We start from the raw sequence: 27998 nt of genomic DNA on the forward strand, positions 1-27998 counted from the left end.
TTTCACATATCGATTACTCTTTAGCTTAACGATCGAGTAATCGATTATAATCGTTAGCAAATAGAGTCATTATTCTGTGCAAACACTACTCTGTTTCCACAAACTATGCCTTCATAATACCAACAGATTACGCCATTAGTGAAAGGGTAGCTCCGAAACATGGCAGTTTTGAAGTCAATATTTAACCTCAGAACATGAACCATACCCCTGGCAACTGCATACTCCCAGCGGAAACTGATTCAAACTTCGCAAAACGAGGGTTTACAGTACTTTCTGGACACAAATAAAAAGCAAAATAATCGTAATCGGTAATCTAAACGATTGCTCGATCGTTAGAGTTATCAAACGAGTACTCGATTATTCGGTATAATTATAATAATCGTTTCAGCCCTAGATAGTAGATTATACCCGCTCGAAAGATCTTACTGTTCCAGCGTTACTGTTACAGCGACGGGTGTTGCCAACACCGTTCGAGGACCGCGCCCACCACACAGGCCGTCGCATTGTGGTCTATTCTAGTATCGACACTTCTTGTGGAGATAAGTGCAGCTCAGGCCGCTGGGCAGGCAGCTAGCTAGGGATAAGCAAGGCCAAGGGTCGCTTCCAAGCCGATCGCATCATTTGTTCTTTTGTTGACGACTCGACTGATCATGGCAGCGTGGAAAGAGCGGAGAGCCACAGCGCTGGTAAGCCGGTAGCTAAGCCATGGCATGGCTCTCATTGCCGAAGTACATAGTCATTGTACAATGTAATAGAAACCCTACACCATGATCATGATGATCATCACCAACACAAGTGGTCTCCTTACTGCAACTCCGTACGAATTCAATATCAATAAATATTATTAAAATTGCAACGTTGAGCCAAGGATAATGATCATCAGGATTGAAGGGAAACTGGTCGGGACTGGTCCTACTTCATGTAGATCACACAACACAACGGGACAGTTGAAGGTGGAATGAACTATGCCAATAGGATTATGGTATTTCCTCAAACAGAATAATAAAAGAAGGTCCATGCCCTCTTAGACGACCTTGCTAGTTTAAGTGTAGTACCTCCCCCTCTCCCCCACGCACACGAGTCTTGTACGTGTACTGCCTATACTGGTGGTATGGTGTTGACCGTCCGCACGAAAGCAAACCCTATGAAACGTACATGACACTATACACTCAACAACAAAGGCAGACGAGAACAGAGACAACTGGCTAGGTCATTGTTGTAACGCTGCGTTTCATGCACATCGCAAAGCTAAGGCAAAAAGTGTCCAAGGATTGCCTTAGCTTTGCGATGTGCATGAAACGCAGCGTTACAACAATGACCTAGCCGGTTGTCTCTGTTCTCTTCTGCCTTTGTGGTATTGCTCCATTCTTGTGGTGTTGAGCACTCTAGGCAATCTGGGAACTCTCGCTATTGTGACATGGTACACTTGTGTATGCCACACTACAATAATGTATAGGGTTATGGTCAACGACCGTCGTTAGAAACCATAAGCCCCGAGTCACAACAAAATTCCAATATATGAATTGGATCTCTCCTCACATGTGTATATTGTGTACTTGAAGTATGTGTCTGTGTGCTTGACTGGTCTGCTGTAGCTACTAGCCTTCGTCTTACTGGACACGAGCAGCTATGCCATGGCAGCTCCAGGCGGCAGGCCAAACTTTATTCACTTGATGATGGACGACTGGGGATGGGGTGATGTTGGAGTCTACAAGTCTCCAGGCGGTGGATATACTCGTGTACAGACACCCAACATTGACAGTTTGGCCAGAAGTGGAAAAATGTTCACAGGTATGTCTTCTCGCGATGAGACCTTTTAGGTTGAAACAGCAGCCTCAAGGATCGACATAAGAATTGGGAGGGGTTGAGTTGCTGGTTGAAGTTGCTGAATGCTGTTGGTCAGACTGGGGATATATTATTAGAATAATCAATATCCAGCCGGCTGAACTAACTGGCATCCCATGTGTCTGGCTGGCACAGTGACACAAACATTGGATTGACCACTCTGTTCTTGGAGACGAAGATACTTGTAGATCAGTGAAAAATGATACCCAGGGTAGAATCACATAACATGTTTTTATAGCGCTGATGATGATGGTGATGATGTGCTTTCCTTATGTGGAGTGTTCTACTGTCAGTGTTCGTATTCTTGCCGACGATTTTGTTTGTATGGTGTGGTGTGGTGCGTGTGTGTGTGTGCGTGTGTGTGTGTGTGTGTGTATGGTGTGTATGATGATAGATTATCACTCAACCAGTCCAGTCTGCTCTCCTAGTCGAGCTGGGATCATGACGGGCCGCTTCCCGGGAGAAATTGGTATCCACTCAGCCCTAAGCCCATCCAGCCAGAAAAACAGAGAGGAGGGAAACGTGGACTTTCTGGATCCCAGCCTACCGTCCGTGTCAGCCACCTTACAGCAACATGGCTATGTGGTTGGACACTTTGGAAAGTGGCATCTTGGATCAACTGAAACACCAGTGGCTGCACCTCTTCCATCTGCGTATGGTATCAACAGCTCGTTCACATTTGATTCCCGCGATCCGAATCAATTCAATACATCAGCACAAGAATGGCCCTCAATGTCAAGTGGGATGATTGTTGATAAGGCTGTTGAGTTCATGACGGACGCCACGCACAAGAAGCTACCATTTTACATGAACGTCTGGCTTCATGTATCCCATGCTAAACTTGACCCGACACGCCAGCAGATGGAGAAATACTTGCCGGTGAGTAAAGTGTGCCGCTTACCGTCCACAAACGAGACAACTTGCCCGCATCTCATCTTCTGGGCATCGCAAACGAATGCAGATGAGCAAGTAGGCAGGTTGGTGGACAGTCTGCATAGCCTTGATCTGGTGAAGGATACACTGCTCGTTTTCACAACTGATAACGGTCCAGAGGACCCTGCCGTTTACATGAATGCTGTTGGTTCGGCGGGACCATTCCGCGGACAGAAACGCTCGCTGTACGAAGGTGGACATCGACTGCCATTCATTGCACACATGCCCGGGACAATCCCGTCAAATGTGGTCGACCACTCTGTGATAAGTGGCGCTGACTGGTTTCCAACAGTTGCGACGATGGCCGGAGTGGAGCTGCCGGCAAGTGTGACAAGCAGTCTATCTGGAGTAGACATCTCTCATGTACTGGTGTCCAATGCGACTGTCACTACCAGGTCTGCACCTCTCCTTTGGGACTGGCAAATCAACGTGACCGGACCATGCTGGAACCGAGCACCTAACATGGCCATCAGAGTTGGGCCGTACAAACTATTACAGAATCCGGATTTGTCACGTGTCGAACTCTATAACCTCGATGCAGTTACAGCAGACCATAAAGGCGAGTATTTTGAAGCTCAGAATGTAGCAGACGATTTGGATATGCAGGCAACTCGCACTCGGCTTAGTGCAACTGCGATGGGCTGGTGGAACAAGCTGCCAAACACAACTACACATTACATGACCGGGTGTGAAGCATTTCCCCTGCCAGTGGAAGGAAACTGACACAAGACATCTTAGACTTCATTCACACAACAAATCATAGTACTTTTTAAAGTATACTACAGTACCTTTACTGACAGATACAGCACAAAACACTGGGTCTTTTCGTATTCCTGACTATCCCCCACAAAATCCACGTTATTTCTTTCCGATCTTCATTCCAGGCTGACTCAGTAGTGCTAGTCTTGCATGCCGAGCAAGTAGTTCAGGATATTGTACAGGCAATAGGCACGAGTTGGACTTGGTGTTTCTCTTCATGCTACCAGATACAGTAGAACGCCGATTAGCCGGACTTCAACTATCAGGATGATCGATTATCTGGATCGCCTGGCGGGGTTGGACAAAAACAAAAATTTGCATTTTTCGGAGGTTTTGGCTGATTTAACCCACTCAGACTATCAGAGCACCATTCAAGCGATGCACAAGATCAAGAGTACATGAAACCTGGGTTTCATGTACTCTTGACAAGATGTATTACAACAGGTTGGAGTAACAAATAAAGATAGTGTCAGTCGGAGGAGCTGGAGTGCGCCCAGTTCCTGTTGTACTGCCGCAGAGATTGAAAAAATGATGAGAACATGCGGGAATATGCATGTTTTAGATAGATGTGTGACTGCTCCCTTATCCAAACATTCTTTTCATCCAAACCCCCTGTAGATTACTCCCGCCCCAAGGGGTGTGGATAATCAGCACTCTACTGTACTGAGTAGTGGGCTGACTTGACTAGTCAGTAGTGACTTGGTACTGGCAGTTGCACAAGTACTACACACACTACACAGCACCCCCAACCCAACACACACACACACACATACACACACGCCATCACCACTGCTGCGGCCACCACCACTACCACCACGACCAGCAGCAGCACACAGTGGAAGAACAGCAATAGAAGCGCCGGAAGTCTGGGACGTACTGAGTCACAAGTACATGTACGTAGTTAGTACAGTAAATAGTGGATACAACGTGCCCCTTTGATTTTCGATAATTTATCACTATATCCGGTGCATCACTATAGCCGATTTGCATGTACGACTGACACATGGCACATGAGTGTGCATGAGAAATGATGCGTACATGCTGGAAAAAGCATAAAAAACAGCCATGTGTACGTGTGGCTGCTTACAGCATACAGGGAAGAATTTTGTCTCAATCATGTCTGCTGCCAGATGCATCCAGGCAACAATGGATCAGTTTTGGAAGAAGTGAACTATATTGGAAGAACACTTGTTTTGTGATCATCACTCTTGATCAGTATATGCGATATTTTCCTGTGCATTTGATATGGTTTGCTTCCTGAAGCCCATCACAATAAGCGATACATCGGTATAGCCGATAATAGTGTGTATAGTGATATTTTAGCTGTATTTTTTGGTGATTTGATTTTGATTTTGGCGAGTTCTATCATTATAGCCGGTATATCGTTACACCCGGTCACTTTATAAACGATACTCACTGTAGTTGGGAACTTCCCGTATAACTTTCCTACCAGTAATCAGAGTCAGTTGAAAATCGAGCTACATGTGGCAATGAGGACAACACATAACAACCTCAAAGAACAAATTCCTAAAATAGTTAATAAAAAGCACATCAAAGTAGATGAAACTTACATCAATGGCTGTCCCTAAAAACACTAAAAATTCAAAATAAAATCTCAAGCTAGAAGGTACTTAGACACAACATAAACCTGTGCCACCGAACAGCAGTCAGACACTTGCACGAGCATGATTGTTTGTGACAGTCAAAGAAGAAAGAGTAGCAAACAAGGGGTTCACTAGTTGTCATGATGACATGATGTGTATTATACACATATCCCTACTAGCATAGATAGTAGTATGTAGTATGTAGTATGTGGGGCAGGTGTTTGTACTTGTGCTGTATGATAGCGGTACATGTCCTACTGCCCACAGTGACATAGTGCTGTCAAATTGTCAATGCACCTGTGCAGTGTAGTAGCTGCATGTAGCATTGCCTTCTGGCCACAATTCCAGCTATAGAACTGCCACAGTCTCAAAGGAATCATGTAACAATCTTATCTCAAGATATAATATTGCACAATCAGCAGATGGCCACCTTGAACTGTCTTTGAAAACAATACGCAGTGTGTGTCCACTCGGTACTTTCAAACGTGAAACGCAAGGTTGGTCCTCCGAATAGGCAACTATTTTCAGCATCCTTAATTCACACTTTGCATGAATACTGAGTGAAACCAGAAGTGCTGCAGCACAGGATAAACTTGCTCACTGTAAAACAGACGAACAGCCTTGGACGGGGTTAGAGCAGTACAACAGAGCCAGACTTGACCAACGCCTCAACAGCCCGATACGGCAACAAATGCTGAGTGCCCTTTAGAAGATCGACTGGATCTTCCCTGCAGGGACAGAGGTAAGCAAGTGCACAAAGTCATGGTGGTTGGCAACAGCCATGTAAGAACACAAATGAATGGATATAAAGCTCTCACAACAAGACACAAAATGCGCCCCAGCACTTGGCAGTGAATGTTTTTTGTTTGTGGCTTCAACAAGGATAACACGCAATGTACGAAGAAGGCGTACGAAGGTGTACGCTGATGCTTTGTCTGCGTTATGTCCCAACACACCACTTGTCTTGCTCACATCCTCAACCAGACCGGCGATGCACTGCGACAGCCTTTTGCAGACGTCAACAACTTCATTCGTCGCTTTAGTCAGATGCTCCTTGCAGGAGGAAGGAATGCACGTTTTCTGGCATTTCTGAAGGAAAAACGGCGAGCACGAGAATGAGACGATCAGGATGGCACCAAATCCGGTTGCAACAAGGTGGCATTGTTGGTGTGACTGTGTTGTTTATCATGCTCAGTGCATGCATCTCTAGACTGGCTCCATCCAAGCCGAGATGACCTTGTCCTCCCAGCCTCCTGCTTCTCTAAATGAGCTGAATGATATCCTCAAGAACAAAACATACGGTGACAGTGTCCAGATGCTTCAGCTTCAGGTCAAGTTCATCACTGAACACAGCAAGGCTTTCACTGTCCTCAACGACTTCTTTCAAAGCCAAAAGCCTTGTGTGCTGGATGGGTATCCAATGTAATCCAATGCACGTATCCAATGTGGGCCCTGATGCTGTAACTGGTGTATGCGAGAGTGAAGAGAGGGTGCTGGATCCTGTGATGTTCTGGCGATCTATTTTGGATAAGGTGCCAACTCTTTCCAAGCTTGCGCTGCGTTATTCATTTGCAGTGACCAACTCTGCTGATGCCAAGCGCAGCTTCAGTCTCTACAACCTGGTCTTCTCCGAGCGAAGGTGATCTCTCTAGCGGAAGTGTTATTGAAGGGACTCTCCCCCCCCCCCCCACACACCTCATCCGGTTTTGTTCTCCGCTCTGAACAGAGACACCCGGACGGTACGGAGATCGCTGGAGAGCGGTTAGAGTTTTGCTAGCTCCTGTTTTTTTGAATTTCTTGACGTGGTATGCGTTGATTTTCAGCTACTTGTTCATGGCAACGAGCGGAGGTAGCGCAGGTTCCGGCACCGGCCGGGCCGGTGTTGTCAATGCAGTGGCAATTCCGTCTGCAAAACCAACTGCAGTTGTCGAAAGAGAAATAGTCTGTGTATTCAATGTACTCCTGGAAGGAACTTGAGATGCAGAAATCGGCAAGACCAGTTAGCTGCTCCCGTACAGTGCAGTTCAAACCCAGCGGGGGTCACTACCGTACCTTCCGCCGTACCTGAGCCAGTCACTGTATCGCAACCCAGAGCCAGCAGTACTCCCGATCCCGTCACTACTGACACTAGCCAGCAGAGCAGCCTGAGCCATGACTCGCCAATCGTGAGCACAACCCGTACTGTCTCTGGTGCCAGTGTTGGGACCGGGCACTTAGCTCAGCCTACATCTGCGTCTGCTGGCGCAAGCCCACATGTGACCGTCGCAAGTGCATTCGACCCGTCAGCGGAAATCAACGACGACGATGCGCATACGGCTGGATCTACAACTAGTGCAAGTGCTAGTGGTGGAGTTGGAAGTCCGACCTCTGACCACAGTGTTGACCCAGCTCTGGCTGATGCCACCTCTGGCAGCCTTGCTGACGAGGTTCAACTTCTGGTAGGCCTCAGCGATACTCAGGTGGATGGCGATGGCGAGGCAGCCAGCGAGGCCCCCGAGTTACCACCCTTCCCAATTGCCCCTGGTGTAGGGTTCATGCTGGGACGCATGGATGCAGCTACCACCAGCCAAGCACTGCACTCGGCATACGACGAAGCAGTGCACTATATCCCGAACACGTTTGACGTCCCAAGTGGCGCGGCTGGGAGGGCCTTCATCAACCTCCTCAGTCAATACCTGGAGTGGTTTGGAAATGACGCGCCTTTCTCCGGGCAAGCATTGCAGATTGCAATGTTATTTCAACAGCTGCTACTTCAGAAGCCACACCAAGTGGCAGTCTCAGCACACTCTAAGTCTCTCCAGCGGCGACTGGACTCCTGGAATGATGGCGATCTTCCTCAACTCCTGAGCGAATGCCGCACCATTCAGCGCCAACTTCAACGGCACTACGAGCAAGCTTCCCAGAAGCAGAACAAGGATCCAGCGGGCAGATTTGCCAGCCTAGTCATCAATGGGAAATTACATTCAGCCCTGAGGCTGCTGACTGACCAGCCTGACAAAGGCCCAATGCGCAATGGAGTTGGATGACCGGGTAGGTGACAAGTCCGTGCTGGACATCCTGTGGGACAAGCACCCACCAGCAGAGCCATTGCAGGAGCACGCGTTGATCCCGGGAGAGCCACCAGTGCCTCCACATCCCACCCGCTTTGAGTCGCTGACACGTGCATTCATCCGCAAGGCTGCCCTTAACACGTTTGGCGCTGCCGGCCCCTCTGGCGTAGATGCAAACACGTGGCGCAGAATGTGCACAGGATTTGCGGAGGCCTCAGACCGACTGTGTGACGCAATGGCTAGCTGCGCCCGGAGACTCGCGACAAGCTATCTGGACCCAACATCCTTGAGTGCCTATGTTGCTTGCAGGCTGGTCCCCCTCGACAAGCAACCTGGGGTTCGACCGATCGGCATCGGGGAAGTCCTACGACGTATTCTAGGGAAGGCAATTCTCTATGTGATCGGCGATGACATCCGCGACGCAGCAGGAAGTTTGCTGCTATGCACAGGTCATGACAATGGCATAGAGGCAGCTATCCACGCCATGAGAAGCGTATATGAAGACCCTGAGTCCGAGGGCATACTCCTGGCAGATGCACGGAATGCCTTCAACAGCCTAAATCGTCAAGTGGGTTTGAGGAACATCCAGCATCTTTGTCCATCGCTGTCGCCATTGGTGACCAACACCTACCACCATCCAGCAAACCTCTATGTGGGAGGAGAGACCATCAAATCATCGGAAGGAACAGCACAAGGCGACCCCATTGCCATGCCTATCTATGCTCTGGGTGTCCTCCCGTTGATACAGGCTGTGGCTGTCGACGGAGCTACCCAATCCTGGTTTGCCGACGACTCGGGTGCGGGTGGGAAGCTTGTCAAACTTCGCCAATGGTGGGATCTCCTGGTCGAAAAGGGACCCAGCTATGGGTACTACCCGAATGCCGAGAAAACCGTCCTCAGCGTGAAACCTGAATTCTACGCAGATGCAGTCCAGATCGTTGACGGCACCGGTGTCACCATCAACACCAACGGTTGTCGGTATCTGGGTGCGGCGATCGGCTCCACCGACTTCACCACGGCGTACGCAGACGGCAAGATAGCCACATGGACACAGCAGGTCAAGCGACTGGGGGAGATAGCCACCTCGCAGCCACAGGCAGCGTACTCTGCCTTCACCCGCGGCCTCCAGAGCAAGTGGACCTTCCTTTGCCGCACCATACCCGGTCTCGCTGAGCAGTAAACGCTGCTCGATGATGCAGTCACCAACTGCCTTGTTCCTGCTCTCCTTGGCCGTCAGGTTAACGACACGGAGAGGGCAATGATTGCCCTACCATGTCGCCACGGCGGTCTGGGCCTGACACCTCCATCGTCAGTTGCCCAGCAACACGAGTCTTCAGTTCGGGTCTCTCAGACGCTGGCTGAATGCATTCTACAACAGGACTTTGAGCTGGGCAATGCCATTGCGCGCGTCCGGCAGGCAAAGGTGCAGGCCAGATCCGATACCCGGGATAGTGCTCGAGCTGATGCTTTGCTCCTCCGCTCATCGGTGTCGGCGGACATGCAGAGAACCCTGGATTTGGCAGCGGAAAAAGGAGCCTCCAGCTGGCTCACCTGCAGACCTCTTCGCTGTCACCGCTTCAACCTCAGGAAAGGAGAGTTTCGCGACGCTGTGTGCCTGCGGTACAACTGGCTACCTCCCCGACTTCCGACATCCTGTCAATGCGGGAAGGAATTCTCCGTGTCCCATGCCCTGTCGTGTTCCCTAGGGGCTTCCCAACCCTCCGGCATAATGAGATCCGGGACCTAACCGCCAGGGCATTGAAGCAGGTCGCCCATCAAGTTGCTGTGGAGCCCCACCTTCAACCACTGACAGGGGAACAGCTACGGTACCGGTCTGCCAACACCGATGACCAAGCCCGGCTAGATGTGGCAGCAAGGGGCATTTGGGGTGGGCGATTCGAGCGCACCTTTGTTGATGTTCGGGTGTTCAACCAACATGCGTCCTCGAATCGCTCCAACTCGCTTGCTATGTCAAACATGAGCGGGAGAAGAAGAGGGCATATGAGCAGCGGGTGCGCATTATCGAACATGCCTCCTTCGTCCCAGCCGTCCTGTCCACCACTGGGGGCATGAGCAGATGCGCCACTGCATTCTACAAGAGAATTGCTAGTCTGCTAGCTGAGAAGACCGCCGAGCCCTACAGCAACGTGATGGCCAACCTCCGCTGCCGCTTGAGCTTTGCATTATTGCGTGCCAGCGTCATGTGCCTCCGTGGGGCTCGCAGCACATTCACAGCTCACCTCACTGCTGATCCTGTCTCTGCTGAGGTTGTTGTTGCAGAAGCTGGCGTTGCCCGTTTTTAATATTATGGGCATGTGTTTCTGTGGAGAAGGCGGAGAGCCGGAACGCAAACAATATTCCTTTATCATTTTTGGTCATCTTTTGTATTTTCATGACATGATTGTATCGCAATTTCAAATTTGGACTTATTTTCAAAGTGTTAGGAAATTTGAGGCCACATGCCGGTTCGAGTCCCGGTGGTGTGACTGATGATTTTTTCTTTCTTTCATATCTGGCTTGCAAGTGTTCAGTTTCGGAGAGAAAAGAGCAGTACGTGGCATGTGGCCTCAAATTTCCTAATGATTGTATCGGTTTATTAATTTTGCCCGTACAAGAGGCTTCGTAATGTTAAAAATAAAATAAAAAATACGCCGGCCCATCAGGCCTAAATGCTGTCGCCTGGCACCGCATGTGCACCTCCTTAAATGCCGCATCCGATGATCTATTTTTTTTACGAGAAACCACGAACCTCGAGAACAGAATACTGCATGATAGAGGTGGTTGCAGACGCAACTGTGGTGGTGAAACTGGAGCATCTCCGCCGACCTGAGGTCTCGGCTTCAGCGACACTTCAGTGCACCAAAAACTGGGGAGGAGTAGGCACAGGGGGAGGGGAGGGGGTACATTTATATAGAGGAAGGAAAAACGGAAAGATGATACATGTGATAGAGGAAGAAAAAGATAATAATAAAAATAAAATAAATAAAATAAAATAAAATAAAAAAGGGGGAGCCTATGTGATGCCTTAGCCAGCTGCGCCCGACCCATCTCAGCCAGCTACGTCGAGCCAGCAGCCCTAGAGGCCTACACTGCTAGCTGCCTCATTCCACTTGACAAACAGCCCGGCGTCTGCCCAATTGGAATTGGTGAAGTCGCTCGCCGCATCATCGGCAAAGCAGTAATGCGCGTCGTCGGCCCGGCCGTGGAAGTGGTGACCGGGTGCCTACAACTCTGTGGAGGTCAAGAGTGCGGTATTGAAGCAGCCATCCATGCCATGCGGTCTGTTTACAACGACCCTGAAATATAAGGAGTTCTTTTTGATGACACATCGAATGCATTCAACCGCCTGAACAGGAATGTTTGCCTTCAAAACATCAGTCGCACCTGTCCTGAGTTTGCCACCATCGCTATCAACACCTACCGGTCATCATCACGCCTGTACGTGGACAGCGAATCAATCCCTTCATGCGAAGGCACGACCCAAGGGGACCCTCTGGCCATGGCTATGTACGCTCTTGGCACAGTCCCATTGATTCGGAAGGTCGCAACCCCGGGCGCAATCCAGGCATGGCCACCGTCGGCCCAACAACCAGTTTAGCGATGCGGCAGCGTCCTCAGCCTCGTTGGCTGCTGCTGAGTGTCAGCTGTCGCTGTAACTTTCTTTCCAGTCTCTCCGTCTATCCTGTTGATTGTCTGGGTTTTTTGGTATCCTTTCGGCGTTCTCTCTTTCTGTGGCTCTCCCACCTATTACCTTTTCTTCCTTCATTGAGTTCTAATCTTATTACCGGTATAACTTCTGAAGTCACTGTCCTATTTCGTCATTGTGCAGATGATACCCTTGCTACTGTTTTTGGTATTAGTTTCACTTTGTAAGTTCAACTCAAAGAACCTAGATATTCCCGTGTGCTGTGTTATCCAAAGTGAAAACAAATTAATCATTATGTTGCATTTTGTACGTACCGTATTTCCCCGATTATAAGTTGCATCCCCACTTTCAGGTCTGAGCCATATCGTTTCAATATGTTCACATACCGTAATGTCGCGTATAAAAGCAGGTGCTTACGGCCGTATACGCCGATGTCAGTGCTAGTCTTCTATTCAAACCACGTATCTCTATGTATGTCGATACTAAAACCAGGCTTATGTGCTGACAGCGTATCTTAAAAATCAGGCTTGTATTCAGAACAGGCTTCTATACAAGACACTACAGTAAGTAGGATATCACATTGGATTGTAAGTTGCACCTTGTGTTCTTTGCCCTTGAAGCTTAGTTAAAAAAGGTGCACATTTGGCAAAATATGGTACGTTTTGCGGCTGACAAGATCCAGTTGCAGATACACTACTGCAGTTTCTGCAAATGTACTATACCAGGCCCGCGATTTCCCCCTCTTTTCGCAAAAACCTCTTGCCCCCCCCCCCGCGATTTTCCACGGGGACAGAGCAGTACATGTATACAGTGGACCTTGCGAATAACGACCCTCGATCCTGCATGCAAAGTGTCTTCATCCATGGGTTGTCGCAATTCTCGAGGTTAAAAAAGTATGCAGTCAAATCAAGTTGAAATGATTACTATGTCTGAAGAATGTCTCGTTATTTGCGAGTACTTGTAATACCCGAGGTCGTTCATTATTCACCAAGTTGACTGAATATTCTCTGTCAGGAACTTACTCTTCATCGATAACAACTCCCATTACGTCTTCAGCTGCTTTCAAGAACACATAGCTGTTGGTATTGGGTGCAATAGCTGTGAGACAACATAATACAGGTCAAAAGAAAATATTTAAAATAACAGAACACTTAGGAACTTAGGAAGAGGACACATTTCTGGCTCTTCACCAATAACATTAAAAAAAGTTTCCAACAACAATATTATCAAGTGTTGCTAGTCAAGAGCCAGAAGTTTGCCCTCTTCCTAAGTTTTACCGCAAGCACTGGTATTTACTTAATCTCTGGACAGCTAGCTGTTTCAAGGCTTGTCAGGTCTCATCAGCGGCAGAGCTCAGAATAACTGGCCAGACTGATCGCAAATACTATTTTACACATGTGTTGAAAACAGGAAGAACTCAATAGAATCTGACTACACACTCTGCCATCACTGGCAGTACTAAGCACTGCGCACTCTAATGGAATCATCCTGGTGATGTAAAAAGGACATACGTGCACATTTCCGCAAATAAGACAGGACAGGAAGTCGATGAATGTCTATCGTGCAGTACATGTACTTTCTCTACCTTACAATGCTCAGGGTTCTCTTGCGCTCAGCACTATCTCTTATCTAAATGTCTGTCTTTCTTAGTGAGGAATGAACCAATCTGTACCCATCACAGAACTACAGTACTCATTCCTGTAGCATGCTCATATTGCAGATACGGATGGTGTACAGAACTAGCCAGCAATCTCATCACTCTTGCTACACACCAGGGTCAAACGAAACAGACTGATATAGACATCTCACCAATGCCAACACATACACCAGGCGATTCACTCTGCAGCCCTGCCAGGGGACACACTGACCTGCTTTTTCCGTGTCTAGTTGCTTGGCAGCCTCTAGAGGCATGTGCCGCAGGACAAGACTCTGCATCAGTTCGGCCATATTGTCCGCAAATCTGCACAGTAGAATCAAGCGTACACATACACATGCACACAGAGGAACGCACACGCATAAGCTAAACAGGAGGTTATGGCTGCTGAACTAGTTGGTAGACTGAATTTGTCACAATGCCTTCCATATAGAGGACTCCTATATTTCTTGCACAGCATGAGCAAGCAGAACAATCAGCACTTTGACCCATCTGACACTGCACTCATGGGGAAATTGAAATTGATAGCTCAAAAAGCATGACCAATGTAAACCAGGGAAGAAAGAAAGGCCTGTGATTTTCACCTTCCCGTGGGTACGATCATGCACTCATGGGAGAAGGGTCCACGTTCTCCTTTGTTTCGCACGCGCACATTCGGCTCTCATACAGGAAGATTCCCTGGCCATGGCGAATTTCCAGTAAACGCAGATTAGCCGGTTGTGTGAACCATCTACAGGTTTCTTGCAAATGTCAGAACAAGCCATCACTAGTATCAAGAGTACACAAACCAGAGTGTGCAGCTCCGCATGTATGCCGCATACACCGATCCCATCACGAAGTTTTTTGTTTAGGCCATCATGAATCATAGAAAACCCGTCATAGCGTAGGTTCAGAGCTAAGTCACCGACCGTATTACTAAAGCGATGATGGGAAATTCGCATGCGTTTTTCACCTTTTGTACGACAGGCAGCAATGTGCAACAGAAATTACCTTGGTGATACTGCAAAAATGACCACGTGTACTGGTGCGAGATGAAGCAAAGGCCAACAAAAACTTAACAGAGGGATGATTCTCCCAGAGCTGCTGCACACTAGTTTATGTACCCTTGCGAGCACACTACTATGGAAAATTGTACGCATAAAAATAAAATAAAAAATCGACCACGCCAGGATTCGAACCTGGAATCTCCTGATTCGTAGTCAGGCGCCTTATCCGTTGGGCCACGCGGCCATCGACAAGAGCAAGAGTGACAGGTAGCAAATTTACATGCTGCACACCCTGCCTTTCTCCTTGGAGAAGCAGCAAACGGCTAGTCTGCAACCGAGAAAAGTGGAGAGGATGGGTGAGCTCAAGAGTACATGAAAACCAGAGTGTGCAGCTTGGGGCCTTTTCTGCTATGGGTGTCTGTCACGGCGAAATTCCGTGATTACATCATATTTGGCCCAGATCTGAGGCGGGAAGTGGCGTAGTGCGTACAACTGAGCTGCAGTTGTGCAGAAAGAGACCTGCTTGAATCCTGCTTGTACGCACTACATCACTAAAATGATGTAATCACGGAATTTCGCCGTGACAGCAACCCATCCGAGCTGCACACTCTGGTTTTCATGTACTCTTGGTGAGCTGTATTCAGGGACTTCATCCATTACCACCTCAGCGCGGCGCTAATCTGCGCAAACATGTACGCGTGGCTGCCGGTCCCAGTTTGCAGACTTCAGACACACCAAGAAGAAGTTTGAGGTGAACCCTTGCAGTGATCCACTCTGAGAGTGTTTCTCAAGGATCTTCTGCAGAAACAAGCCGGCAATGCTGAGAAGCTGGCACGGTGTGGAACTTCAAACCCCAGTGAAGCCCTCAACAACACTTTCTCATCGCCGGCGCCTAAATATCTGCACGCCAGTGGATCAGAGTGGTATGACTTTCGGCTTGGTGCTGGTGTGGCAAAGAAGAACCTGGGCCACAGCTATGTCCCCACAGTACTGTGCAGTGCCGGGCTGTCTCCTGGCAAGCATACAAACAAATTGGTTCAAGCTGAAGAGTGCACAAAGGTCAGAGAGCAAAAACAAAGTCTCTAGCATCCTAGCCAAACCATACTTCCAATGCACAATCTTTGCTTCTGAGACTTCTCACACATGTCCCGGTCCTGCTGACTTCATTTGTATTGGAAATGTATAAAAGCAGATGAAAACTGGGGCATGACAATCAGGATGACAAAAGTTTGCATATTTCACTAAATATAGCACATTTTCTGACCTGTGAGCGCCGCACCCCCCCCCCCCCCCCCTCCCCCTCAAGTGTCTAAATAGGTACCTGCAAACATTATGACTGCTCTTCCACAGAAAGAACCTATCAGGGAGAAGAGGATATGGCAGCAAACATACTGTTTTGCATAAGTAACTTCTTCCGGTGACAGCAACGGGTCATCATTTTCACCAAGTTTAGCTTGCCGGTCCAGTAAGTACAGTGGATGCTGCTCAATCTGCAATTACCACACACATACACACACGCATGCGCACGCGCACACACACACATACACACACGCACATACAGTTGTGGCAAGTGAAATCCGACACTTGGCATAAGGGACTGCACCATGCAGTCTGCAGCCCCTGCAGCCCTGCATACGTACAGTACATGTGCTACATACAACTTTATCTGTCTGATGACAAAACTCGTACTCATCACAGTCAATGTTCAAAAGGTGCTGGCAAAAATGAATGGGGATTGGATACCAACACTCCTTATGTGTACCATGTTTGTGAACTGTGTGTATCTACGCTGTGACCTTTCGATCTGTTTGGGATGCATACGTCTATAGTACAAATTAGGTGCAGTGCATTACATCATTGGTATCCATTTATGGCGCTGTCCCCTATGGCAAGTGTCGGATTTCACATGCCACAACTGTACATACACACACACACACACACGCAGAAACCAAAGTTCATCTTTGTGCACTAAAACACACTTCCTCTTGAGAACACCTCTATGCAGGATAAAGCAGTAAGCTGCCTACAGCATTGAGTACTAGTATTTGAAGTATATCACTTCTGAATGCTAGTTTGGAAGAGTATCGTAGCTTTTTGTAGAAAATCCTTGGTTGTTTGCATTATTGTAGGAATTCCACAGTAACCTTGTATTCCAGGACATTGGTTGCCACAAACACAAACGCTAGTACTCACTTTATGGACTCTGGCACGCAGGTAGCTTGCAATCAGGAAGCGGATACGTTCAACCTCTAGTTGTAGCAGTGTGATCTTGATATCGCCTTGTGCACACTTTTGTATTACATCATCCTGCATAGTGTAAGACAAACGCAACATATCATACTGACTGCCTTGAAACAACAGCAAGATTTTCAAGATTTTGTGCATGTCCAAACCAGTCACACTACATTTAGGGCAATACACGTGTCTAGATGTAACGTCATGCGCGGCAGAAATAAATTCTGTTCTCAACCAGACATTTCCCCAAGTTACAGTAGAAGTAAAGGGTGCTGTCCTGCATGTCATGTGGCTGTCAAGAAGCGGGCTCAGCAGGGAGAGACTGAGGTGTGACTGGACCTGTGGTCAACTTCGTCCCTCTTGATATTTGTACTTTGTACTATTGAGGCAACGAACTGAAATAATAAAAACCAACTTAACCAGTGCACAGTACTACCTTGCATCCATGTACCACGATGCATGCCAAACAAGCATCGTAGTTACACTCAAAACGCGATTCATAGCTAGCTAAGACGTTGCAACTTCGGTGGTAATATGTGAAGACCGTGGCTGCTCCAAACGTTGAAGATTGCATTTCTCGCCAACTGACTTGACACTTGACCGACTCATGACTTGCTGTCTGGAGCACATGAGCAGCACACTGAACCTTCCTAGGCAAACTTCCACTAGGCAAACCGGCAAGAGAGCACCACCCCCTGCTCAATACACGGTGTTTCGTGGAACCCCTCAGCAATTCAGCTTGAGCAGGCCAATGAAGTTTACGCTGCAGGAGCATTACGATTGATAGTGCGCTTGCAGCCCAAACATCACCAGGGATACCAACTTACAGCGCGAGCTCTTACGTTTGGAGCAGCGTTGTTGTCCCTGGTGCGAGAATGAGACTAGATGATTGGAGGTGACAGCATTGTGAATGGTGAATAACCCCAAGCGTCTGTTCTCACAACTCCATGTGTGACCCTGGCTCATGCTGCTGCTGGTGCCTACGAGGTGTTTGTCGCTATGGAAACAGAGCGTCACTGTAAGTTAGTATCCGTAGTGATGTTTAGGCTCAGAGAGCATTGCATAACTTGTAGTGCTCCTACAGCATAAATTCTATTAGCCTACTCAAGCTCAACTTATATTGGGTGAATGGCCTGAAACACCGTGTAGTGAGCAAGGAGTGGCGCTTTCCTGCAGGCTTGCCGAGTGGAAGGTTCGACATGCTTCTTGTGCGCTGCAGACGGCAGTCGTGAGTCAGTCAAGCATCAAGTCGGCGTCAGGAAGCGGAAGTTCCAACGCTTAGAGCAGCCAACTTTCTTCACATGAGTTGGAATTGTTTGACATAAAGTACATACCTGCTTAGGGACCATCGCAAAAGTTCGCAGAAGCCCCCGAAACGAAGACCGTTAGTTTCGGGCCTGACCCCCCTCCCTCCCCCCTCAAACGAAACGACAGTCACAATATGGGCTTCATTATTTCACTTGGATGCTCACACATAATAATTATTATAATACCGTACTGGCAATATATGTTGCCGCGTAACGCGTAACGCAGGGGGGTGCGGCGTAACGCGCGACCAGGCTAGTGCGACAAATTTTCGTTGAGTTCGTAACGCGCGTCCGGCGGGGTGCGGCGATCTTTTCATTGCAGTTTGCACTGCAAAAAAAGGCTGAAAACTGTGAAAGCACGTGTACCGCGTAGTGAAAAGTTCAAAACTGGACGCAGCAGGAAGTCCTGACACTCGAAGGCGCATCATTCAGTGGTTGGCGATCTCAATGGTTTCTTCTTTCCCGAGGTCGTTTTGCGAAGAAGAGCGATGTGTTTACCAGTTTCCTTGTGACAATGCAGAAGTCTCTATTCGCCTTCGGCGTGAAGAAAATCACGCCCAAGGAAAGTGAAAAAGGAAAGGATGAGGAGAGAAAGGAGATGAAAAACAGGATTGCTCCTGATGGGGCAAAGAAAGCAATAGCAAAAAAAGGACTGCGGCAATATAGAAACCTGTGTAACGGCTCCTGTGCGACTTTGCATGTAACGCCCTGCGTGCGGCAAACATGTGCCAATGTAACGCTTCATGGCCTCACTGCGGCAACATATATTGCCAGTACGGTATACTACACAGCAGGGGTTCATAAACCCTATGAACCCCTGCTAGTACTAGTACTAGCAAGAGTCCATAAACCACGCGTTTTATGGACTCTTGGTACTAGACTACACACAGTGTACAGGCAGCCAGCTACGTGACATGCGCAGTTGCATGAATGGACTACGCGTCCTGACAAGCAATCTACGCCGGCTGTGATGGCATGCTAATCTATCAGCTCCTACATGTCGTCAATACTTTTTTGAATTGAAGCCCGGTTTGCGATTTTCGACACCGACTCCCCCCCCCCCCCCCCCCCAAACGTATGCTGTTCGTTTCAGGGGCTTCTGCGAACTTTTGCGATGGTCCCTTATGTGAGTCGGGCGTGGGGCTTGTGAGGCCAACATTTCTCACAAAGTGTCGGAGTCGTGGTGACGCCTGGTACCGTTCAGGTTTCAACAGGTCACATTACAGGACTGCACTTTGCGTGCATTCATCGAGCACTACACCTGTAGCCATGCATGACTGCCTCAAGCTCCATACATGTGCATGACTCATACCATAATACGATAAGGTCAAGTGTCTGACCGCCAACACGTACTCATTAGACTACGTCACGCATTCACCATTGACAGTGTTGCTTGTACTCCCTATACACATCGACGCTTGCTTATACATGTAGCTGTGTATTCTTTGTTCTACAGTCAGTTCTAGCTAGGTTCTTGATAGGTTTTGCTAGGGCATTGTTAGAGTACATCCAAGATAATCCAAGATGGAGTTGGTGTTTTTTGAGAGTGAGAACTCGAACCAGTAAAGTTTGTCTCCATTGTTGAACGTGGGTTCGGAAAGTATCCGCAGTCGGTATTACAGTTACGGTACTGATGCAACCTGGTTCCGGGGAATACGGAACATAGTGGTCCTTCAAGCCGGATCACGTCCACGATGGAGAAGCTCAGGCGGAGTCAGCGCACGACGAAAGGCGTCGCAGCGCCAAAACTCGGGTACACAGACACCCAGTCCTACGCTGGTGCTAGTGGTGGAGATGACAGGATGACCGAAAGTAGGAGCCAAGCCGTCACCGCGAATTCAGCTGACAGGCTCAGCGCCAGGATAGCCGTGTTACAAGCGGAACAGGCTGTGGCGGAAAAGCGGCTGGAAATCGCCCGGTTGACGGAGCAGGCGATGTCGGAAGCCGAAGGGACGTTGAGGGAAAGGTCCGTTGAGACCTCCAGCTCTCCTGCGATGCGAGAAGAAGTCTTCCAGGAAGCGGGTGAGTTGCATGAGGCGGTTGCAGCCCAAGATACGTCGCTTATCGACTTTGACGATGATGTAGTTGCACCTAGTTCAGTTGCTGTTCCAACACCAACAGAGTCACACACGGTAGTCGGTGTAGAATCTCAGCCATCAGAAGGAGAGGCTTCCCATAGATCTACGCACGTAACGTCAGAATCAGCAGTAGGTCTACACCATGCAGAGGCCTGTCAGGCTAGCACACCACCACCGGTAGACGTAGTGATAGACGCACATGTAGAGAGGGACTCAGATGTCCAGCATGTCCGTGCATTCACTCCGGCACACAGCTACCACTACCAGGCACCGCCATGCGTAGTCCAAGATCCGATTCATGAACACCTGAATGAACCTCCGTTTCATCAACCAGAACCGCAGGCACAGGCACAGACACAGGTACTTCAAAGAACGATTGAACACACCACTGCTGTTGTAGCCGATGCCACTTACGCTGACTATCTAAGCGAGTCCATTCAGCGGGGAATAGGGCCCGAGCCCTGGGATAGGACATTCGTAGAGCGTCAGCAACTGCCGAGATCCAGTACTGGCAGTAGTCTACGCAGTGTAGAACGTGAGTTCCGGGCCAAGAAAGTTGCGTATCAGCAGCAACTACTACAGCTTCAGACGATGATCGATGAATCCGCGATCGTCGAGAAGCGGCGCCAGCGAGACGCTTACGCACTGCAGACGAACCTAGAGGAAGCTGAGGCGAGTAGGGCAATGGTCGAGCTAGCGTGCGACAAGCAAGCCAGGGATCTTGCGGCAGAACGAGAACGCAACGATGAGCTGGCCCGATCGATGACAGAGCTGAGGCAGCGGCTATTCGCAGCGGAGTATGCCCTACGAGAAAGCCGTGCCAGACAACGACGAGCGCCGAAGTCTGGTAGTGTCACTGAGCCTGTTAGAGAAGTACAAGGCTTACCGGTAGTGCAACCACAGCCTGCACAGGTCCACGAGGAGAGACGTGAGCGCTGCGAGTCGACCGCAAGCACAAGGCATAGCGGTATCCCGAGCACTACGTCACCCAGTCACCCACACGCATCCATGCCAGTACCCGCACCACGAAAGCACCGTCGCGACACGAGTGCACGTGCACGCGGCTACATGACAGTCTCAGACTCCGACTCAGAGTCAGGGCCACGTGGATACTCTAGTGCCAGAGCTACGGAGACGTGTACCGGTGGTAAGGGCGCAGCAAGTAATGCGAGTGAGGTCGAAGACGCGTACATGAGTGGTTGTACCTCTACTACCGGTACTATTACTGGCAGCACAGTTAACAGCAATCCTGCGCGTCAGATGGCAGACCTGGCCAGTGAGTTTGTAGGTGCAATCACCCAGGCCCTACCTCAAGGGCAGACCTCCCAGGTCGAGAATAGTAACGCTGGCATCAGACAGCTGGCTGCACGCCAGTCATCCACCAGCAGCAAGCTGCCAATCTTCTCTGGCAAGCCGGAGGAATGGCCCGCGTTCCTCGCGCTGTACCGAAGCAGCACGGAGCAATGCGCATACTCAAACGCAGAGAACGTCCAGCGCCTGCAGACCTGCCTGAAGGGACCAGCCCAGGAGGCAGTACAGCTGCTCCTGGCCGTGCCAGACAATGTAGACGAGGCCATCCGGACACTGGAGCGTCGTTTCGGCCGGCCGGAATTGGTAGTGAAACAGCTAATCGAGCAGGCCAAGGCGCTGAAGCCAGCCAGAGCAGAGGACACGGACGCCCTGCACTCCTTGGCCACATCTGTGAGGAACATCGTCCTCACTATGAAGCTGCTAAAGAGCCATGGCCACAGGAACAACCCTGCGCTCCGTGATGAGCTGGTGGCCAAGCTGTCGCTCCCCCATCGAATGCAGTGGGGCGAGTATGTGAAGGCCAATGGCCTTAGTACGGATGAACTAGACCTTGGTGTCTTGTCTGAGTGGTTGGCCGAACGAGCGGAAGCCGCCTCTCTGGTGACACCAACCTCCACCAAGACGGCCGCCGTTCAGCCAACCCCACCGCCTAGAAGGTCAACGACCCTGGCCGCAGTAACAGCGGGCACTACCCGCGACGCCACCTCTGACTCCCAAGGAAGAAGAGGAGCTGCAGGAAGTGCATGGAAGAGCACGCAATGGCGCAGTGCAAGGAGTTCCAACAGCTACCCGTCCAGAAGCGATCAGAGCTGGTGCGCCTCTTGGGCCTGTGTGTGAACTGTCTACAGGACGGCCACTTCGCCAGAAATTGCACCTCGAGCCACTGCAGGAAGTGCAAAGGCAAGCACAACACGCTGCTCCACAGGGACGACTCTGACAGGCCTAGCAGCGGTAGCCAACAAAACGCCGCTCGCACCAACACCGCGAATATGGCTTCTGCAGCGAGCGCCCTGCATGCCGAAACCCCAGCAAACCTACCAGCTCTGATGACGACTGTGGGGACAGTGAGATGTGGAGACGTCGAGCTACAAGCAACGATCATGCTGGATTCTGGGTCCACCTGCAGCTTCATCACCACCGACATGGCTGAGAAGCTGAATGTCCCACCCGGTGAGACCACGTCCGTGCGCACGACTGTTCTCGGTGGCAGCTGTCTGCAGCACGAGTCCAGGATCGCTCCCATAGAGATCTGTCACAAAGACTCTACTGCAACAACCCCAGTGCAGGCGGTCGTTCTCCCTCAGATAACCGCCGACATGCAACGTGTGGACTGGGATGCGCAGAAGGCAAGCTGGCCACACCTGCGCGGGATGAATCCGGATACCCCAGCTAACCCAACTGTGGACATCCTACTGGGCCTTGACGTTCCACAGTTGCACACCTCGCTAGCCGAACGCCGTGGGCCTGGCCATGGTCCAATCGCAAGAAAGACACCACTCGGATGGATTTGTTTCGGTCTCCTGGAGGGGAGCGGAACATCGGCGGAACCAACCGTCCACCACGCCACACATGCCGCGACCGCAGAGCCCACCGAGCCAACCCTGGAGCTGAATGCCATGGTGCGTAGCATGTTCAATTTAGACACCATCCGCTCTACAGCCACGGGAGAGACCATGTCTCGAGCTGAGCGTGAAGCCGAGAAGGTGACTGACGACACCATGAGCCTCAACAACAACCGTGTCACCATTGGCATCCCGTGGGTCGCTGAAGACAGAAAGCCTCACGTGACCTCGAACAGACCGATGGCCCAACAACGACTGGCGAGTCTCCAACGGTCCCTGTACAAACGACCTGAGCTCGCAGCAGCGTACGCCGGTGTCATCCAACAGTACCTGACGAAGGGGTATATCCGCGAGGTGCCCGAGACGGAAGTGCACAACGATGCGGATGACCAGTGGTTCCTGCCCCACTTTCCCGTGATCAAGGAGGACCGCACCACCACCAAGGTGCGGATAGTGTTTGACGCGGCGGCCAAGAAGAACGACGTCTCGATCAACGAGGAGATGCACGCCGGCCCAGCACTACAGAACAACATCGTGAGTTGCCTACTCAAGTTCTGTAAGGAACCTGTGGCTCTGATGGCAGACATCAGCGAGATGTTCCTGCAAGTGGAGCTGGCTGAGAGAGACCGCAGGTATCACCGATTCCTGTGGGAGGTCGACGGAAGAGCCAAGGTGTTCGAATTCCAGCGAGTGTGCTTCGGGTGTAAGGCGTCGCCATACCTCGCCGGAAAGGCCGTCCAGGCTGTCGCGGCCACCTATGCCGCCGAAGGGTCACCCACACACACCATCATCATGGACAACCTCTATGTGGACGACCTACTCGCGTCTGCGCCAACGCCAGAGGCGGCGGTGGGCCTACGTACTGACGTCCAGGAGACACTGGCCAAGGGAGGCTTCCATCTACGGAAGTGGATGTCGAACAGTGCAGAGGTCATGAAGTCTGTGCCAGAAGCCGACCGGGCGCCGAACACGCTGATCTCGGTAGCTGACCACCAACACCCCACGCTACCCTGCGTGAAGATGCTAGGAGTCGCCTGGGATGCTGAGAGCGACCATTTCACGTTCAAGTACCAGGTGCCCGTCATCACGCAGTACACCAAGCGCACTATCCTGAGCAAGATGGCCTCTCTGTTTGACCCACGAGGGCAAGTGTCACCCTACACCATCCGAGCAAAGGTCATGTTCCAGGACGCCTGCCTCCGCGGGCTGGAATGGGATGAGGAGTTCGCAGAGCCTGAGGCTAAGGGTTGGAGGAAGTTCTTCGAGGAACTGCCCAAGCTAGAAGCCGTGAGAGCCACCAGGTCATTCAAGGACCCAGACCGGGATCCGGCCGATGCAGAGCTCAGCCTCCATGTGTTCGTTGACGCATCCGACGCAGCAGTCGCAACAGCAGTCTACGTACGGGCGAGTTATCCAGACGGCATGGCTCGGTCCACGCTGGCCATGGCCAAGGCTAAACCAGCCCCGCTACACCGACAGTCGATCCCCATGCTTGAGCTACGAGCAGCTGTACTCGGCGCCGAGGTAGCCGAACAAGTCGCCCAAGCCCTCGGCATCAGCTCGTCCGACATCACGTACTGGAGTGATAGCCTCAATGTCCTGTACTGGCTTCGCTCACACAGCCGCCGTTTCAAAGTCGAGGTGGGCAACAGGGTCAGCAAGATCCAAGCACTGTCGGACCCCCGTCAGTGGAGGCACGTTCCGACATCAATCAACCCTGCGGACAAGGGCACCCGGGGCCTATCTGCAGCCCAGCTCGCATCCGATGACGACTGGTGGCATGGCCCGAAGTTCCTACGCGGACCCGAGAGTGCATTCCCGGCGCGGCCGATCGAGGTTCCCAGTAGTCTGCCGGCAGAGCTGAAGAAGCGATCCGCTATGTCGTTCAGCGCGGTTCCAGGGAAGTACCAGCTTGACCCCTCCAACTTCTCGTCTTGGACGCGGCTCATCCGTGTCACCGCTTGGTGTCAGCGCTTTGTACGTAACGTCCGTATACCGAGGGAGGCTGGCGCCAACAGACCAACACCCGCTCCACGACGCAAGTTTGGATCTGCCAAGTCAGTGAACGGTATGACAGTACCCGCTCTCTCCCCTGCAGAGGTCCAGGCGGCCGACATGTTCTGGGTACGGAAGGCCCAGGAGGAGGTGTATGGCAAGGTCATCAAGCGACTGGAGTCCGGCAAGGAACCCGATCCCAACGAGCCATTGCTGAAGCTGCGACCCCAGCTGGAGGAGGTACATGGCACAACCGTACTGACGGTCGGTGGGAGACTCACCACTGCACACCATCTGCCGCTGACGACAAGACACCCCATCATCCTGCCACCGAAACATCGGGTCACAGCCCTGATCGTGGATGACGAAGACGAGAGATGTCAGCACTCCATGGGTCCCAACCACCTGCTGGCCAACCTCAGCAACCGGTACTGGCTGATAAACGGGAAGTCCGTTGTGCGACAGCATCGCCACAGGTGCGTCAAGTGCCGACGAGGCTACGCGAAGGCTTTGACTCCAATCATGGGAGGGTTGCCGGATTACCGGACCTCGTCACCACTTATCGCCTTCAGCAAGGTGACCATCGGCTTTGCCGGTCCATTTCTGACGCGCCAGGGACGAGGCAAGGTGCAGCAGAAGCGGTATATCTGCGTATTCTCGTGCCTGCTGACCAGAGCGGTACATCTGGAGCCCGTCAACTCGCTCGACACAGATGGGTTCTTGATGGCGATGACCCGATTCTGCAAGAGGCGTGGAACCCCGGAGTTCATAGTGACAGACAACGGGTCGAACTTCACCGCCGCAGAGCGACAGCTGCGCGAAGCCACCTGCACGATAGATCAAGACCGCCTAACCACCCACTCCGAGCTGCGAGATGTACAGTGGCATTTCAACCCACCGAGAACGCCCCACTTCGGTGGTGTAGTAGAAACGATGGTCAAGGCAGTCAAACGCGCACTCTGGCATGTGCTGCACCAGGCTGGCCTCACGGATGAGGAGTTCTCAACAGCGCTGGTACATGCCGAGGCAATGCTGAATTCCCGTTCCCTTACCACCGTATCATCTGACAGCGACGATCCAGAAGCGTTGACGCCAAACCACTTCCTGATGGGACGCGCGGCTGCAGTCACACACCTCGAGGCGGAGACAGAGGATCTGGAGAAGGTCCACCCCAGACGGCGCTGGCTGTTTCTACAAGTGCTGACAAGGCAAGTTTGGAAGAGGTGGCTGCGCGAGATGGTCCCGGCGCTAAACGTCCGGTCCAAGTGGTACAGGAAGGCAAAAGACGTCGAGGAGGGTGAGGTCTTCCTTGTCATGGATGAGAGTACTCCGCGCGCGACATGGCCTCTGGGACGCGTCACAGCCACATACCCAGGGCAAGATGGTGTCGTCCGTGCAGTCAACGTGAAGATCAAAGGCAAGGAGTATCGACGATCAGTTCATCGCCTCATCCCACTGGAGGTAACAGAGGGTGAGGTGGAGCTCGACTCCGAGAACTGCCCAGCCACAGCCAACGTCAATGTGGACAATGTCACCAGCTGAGCGAATAGTGGATGGTGGTACGGCAGTGGCGATGAGGTAGTAAGGCTGTGACTGTAGTGTTAGCAAGCAATCCACAATCAGAGTGAACAATACATCCAACCGGCTAGATAAGACGTATCCTCGTTCCCGGATATGTCTAGTGACATTACGGCATGCATTTGACACAATGATGTTAGGTGTGACATCCAATAGCAGTTCCCCAGGAGTTAGAACATCACTCGGAATATTAGTTTGTCTCACTCGCATACATTGATTAGGCTATGATTCGTTCGCGAGGGAGGTATGTCGGAGTCGTGGTGACGCCTGGTACCGTTCAGGTTTCAACAGGTCACATTACAGGACTGCACTTTGCGTGCATTCATCGAGCACTACACCTGTAGCCATGCATGACTGCCTCAAGCTCCATACATGTGCATGACTCATACCATAATACGATAAGGTCAAGTGTCTGACCGCCAACACGTACTCATTAGACTACGTCACGCATTCACCATTGACAGTGTTGCTTGTACTCCCTATACACATCGACGCTTGCTTATACATGTAGCTGTGTATTCTTTGTTCTACAGTCAGTTCTAGCTAGGTTCTTGATAGGTTTTGCTAGGGCATTGTTAGAGTACATCCAAGATAATCCAAGATGGAGTTGGTGTTTTTTGAGAGTGAGAACTCGAACCAGTAAAGTTTGTCTCCATTGTTGAACGTGGGTTCGGAAAGTATCCGCAGTCGGTATTACAGTTACGGTACTGATGCAACCTGGTTCCGGGGAATACGGAACACAAAGTACCCCGGACAGTACAGTAAGTACACACTCCTTTTTCCGTTCCCGGATGGGATACACTATACCAGGGTTTCACCGTAGAACCACACACCCACCCAACCACGCACACGCGTGCACACACACAGAATTACTAACCTGAAGTTGTAACTGCTCCAGCATGGATTCCACGAGATCAATTCGCGTGGGTAGTAAATCAGGTGACACTTTCTCGTTATGCCATGTCTGTACCCCACATAAGACACCAATTAATGCATGAAGAACACATTATAGACAGTGAACTCATGTTTGCAGACATACATGTCAGCTACACACTATACTACTGACTGACGATCATTCGTGTGTACGAATAGTGAAGTAATAACGACGTACAAGTGGACCACATCTTCCCCTGTACGCGTGTCAGCCAAACACTATTATCGCATGCGCCTGCTGTAACTCTATACAGTCATAAACAGTCTCCGGAACAGTCAAACCATGGAGCTGAACTGAGCTGCATTACCTCTTCCAGCAACACCAGCAACTCTCCACCTGTCACAACTTCTTCGTGTTCTTTCAGCAAATCATCGTCCTCTCCTCCCGAAAAGCTGGCCATATTGGGCTGAAGTTGACTCAAGGATTATAACCATGCAGAAGTAACAAGGTCTGTGTGAAGAAGTAAAGATATCTACAAAACCTTGTAGATGAAGAGTAATCTTGATTAATTTGTATTTTGA

General features: G+C 50.6%; 2 protein-coding genes and 1 non-coding gene across 3 annotated transcripts; 1 reads left to right on the top strand and 2 right to left on the bottom strand.

Moving 5' to 3' along the window:
- The first annotated feature begins 299 nt into the window (after nt 1–299).
- On the top strand, nt 300–3796 carry LOC135806509 (steryl-sulfatase-like). Its single transcript, XM_065320701.1, has 3 exons — nt 300–686; nt 1596–1791; nt 2240–3796. Exons 1-3 carry the CDS (start codon nt 651–653, stop codon nt 3499–3501), a joined length of 1494 nt encoding a protein of 497 aa, XP_065176773.1. The 5' UTR covers nt 300–650; the 3' UTR covers nt 3502–3796.
- Nucleotides 3797–4975: 1179 nt separating this feature from the next.
- Nucleotides 4976–27997, bottom strand: LOC135806513 (DNA replication complex GINS protein SLD5-like). Its single transcript, XM_065320704.1, has 7 exons — nt 27785–27997; nt 27421–27507; nt 16671–16784; nt 15870–15967; nt 13706–13797; nt 12860–12935; nt 4976–5869 (listed from the first exon to the last, which is right to left on the bottom strand). The coding sequence occupies exons 1-7, from the start codon at nt 27875–27877 to the stop codon at nt 5773–5775; spliced, it is 657 nt and encodes a 218-aa protein (XP_065176776.1). The 5' UTR covers nt 27878–27997; the 3' UTR covers nt 4976–5772.
- On the bottom strand, nt 14649–14721 carry Trnar-acg (transfer RNA arginine (anticodon ACG)). The gene has a single exon. It is a non-coding gene; the product is annotated as a tRNA-Arg (tRNA).
- Nucleotide 27998: the final 1 nt, after the last annotated feature.

The sequence above is a fragment of the Sycon ciliatum genome, chromosome 1, assembly GCF_964019385.1.
Source record: "Sycon ciliatum chromosome 1, ocSycCili1.1, whole genome shotgun sequence".
Taxonomy (NCBI): Eukaryota; Metazoa; Porifera; class Calcarea; order Leucosolenida; family Sycettidae; genus Sycon; species Sycon ciliatum.

Coding starts and splice junctions, on each gene's coding strand:
- LOC135806509 (XM_065320701.1), top strand. CDS start 651: ATGGCAGCGTGGAAAGAGCGGAGAGCCACAGCGCTG. Junction 687..1,595: donor AGCGGAGAGCCACAGCGCTG/GTAAGCCGGTAG, acceptor GGTCTGCTGTAG/CTACTAGCCTTCGTCTTACT. Junction 1,792..2,239: donor AAGTGGAAAAATGTTCACAG/GTATGTCTTCTC, acceptor GTATGATGATAG/ATTATCACTCAACCAGTCCA.
- LOC135806513 (XM_065320704.1), bottom strand. CDS start 27,877: ATGGCCAGCTTTTCGGGAGGAGAGGACGATGATTTGCTGAAAGAACAC. Junction 27,508..27,784: donor TGCTGGTGTTGCTGGAAGAG/GTAATGCAGCTC, acceptor TGTGGGGTACAG/ACATGGCATAACGAGAAAGT. Junction 15,968..16,670: donor TGCGTGCCAGAGTCCATAAA/GTGAGTACTAGC, acceptor TGGTAATTGCAG/ATTGAGCAGCATCCACTGTA.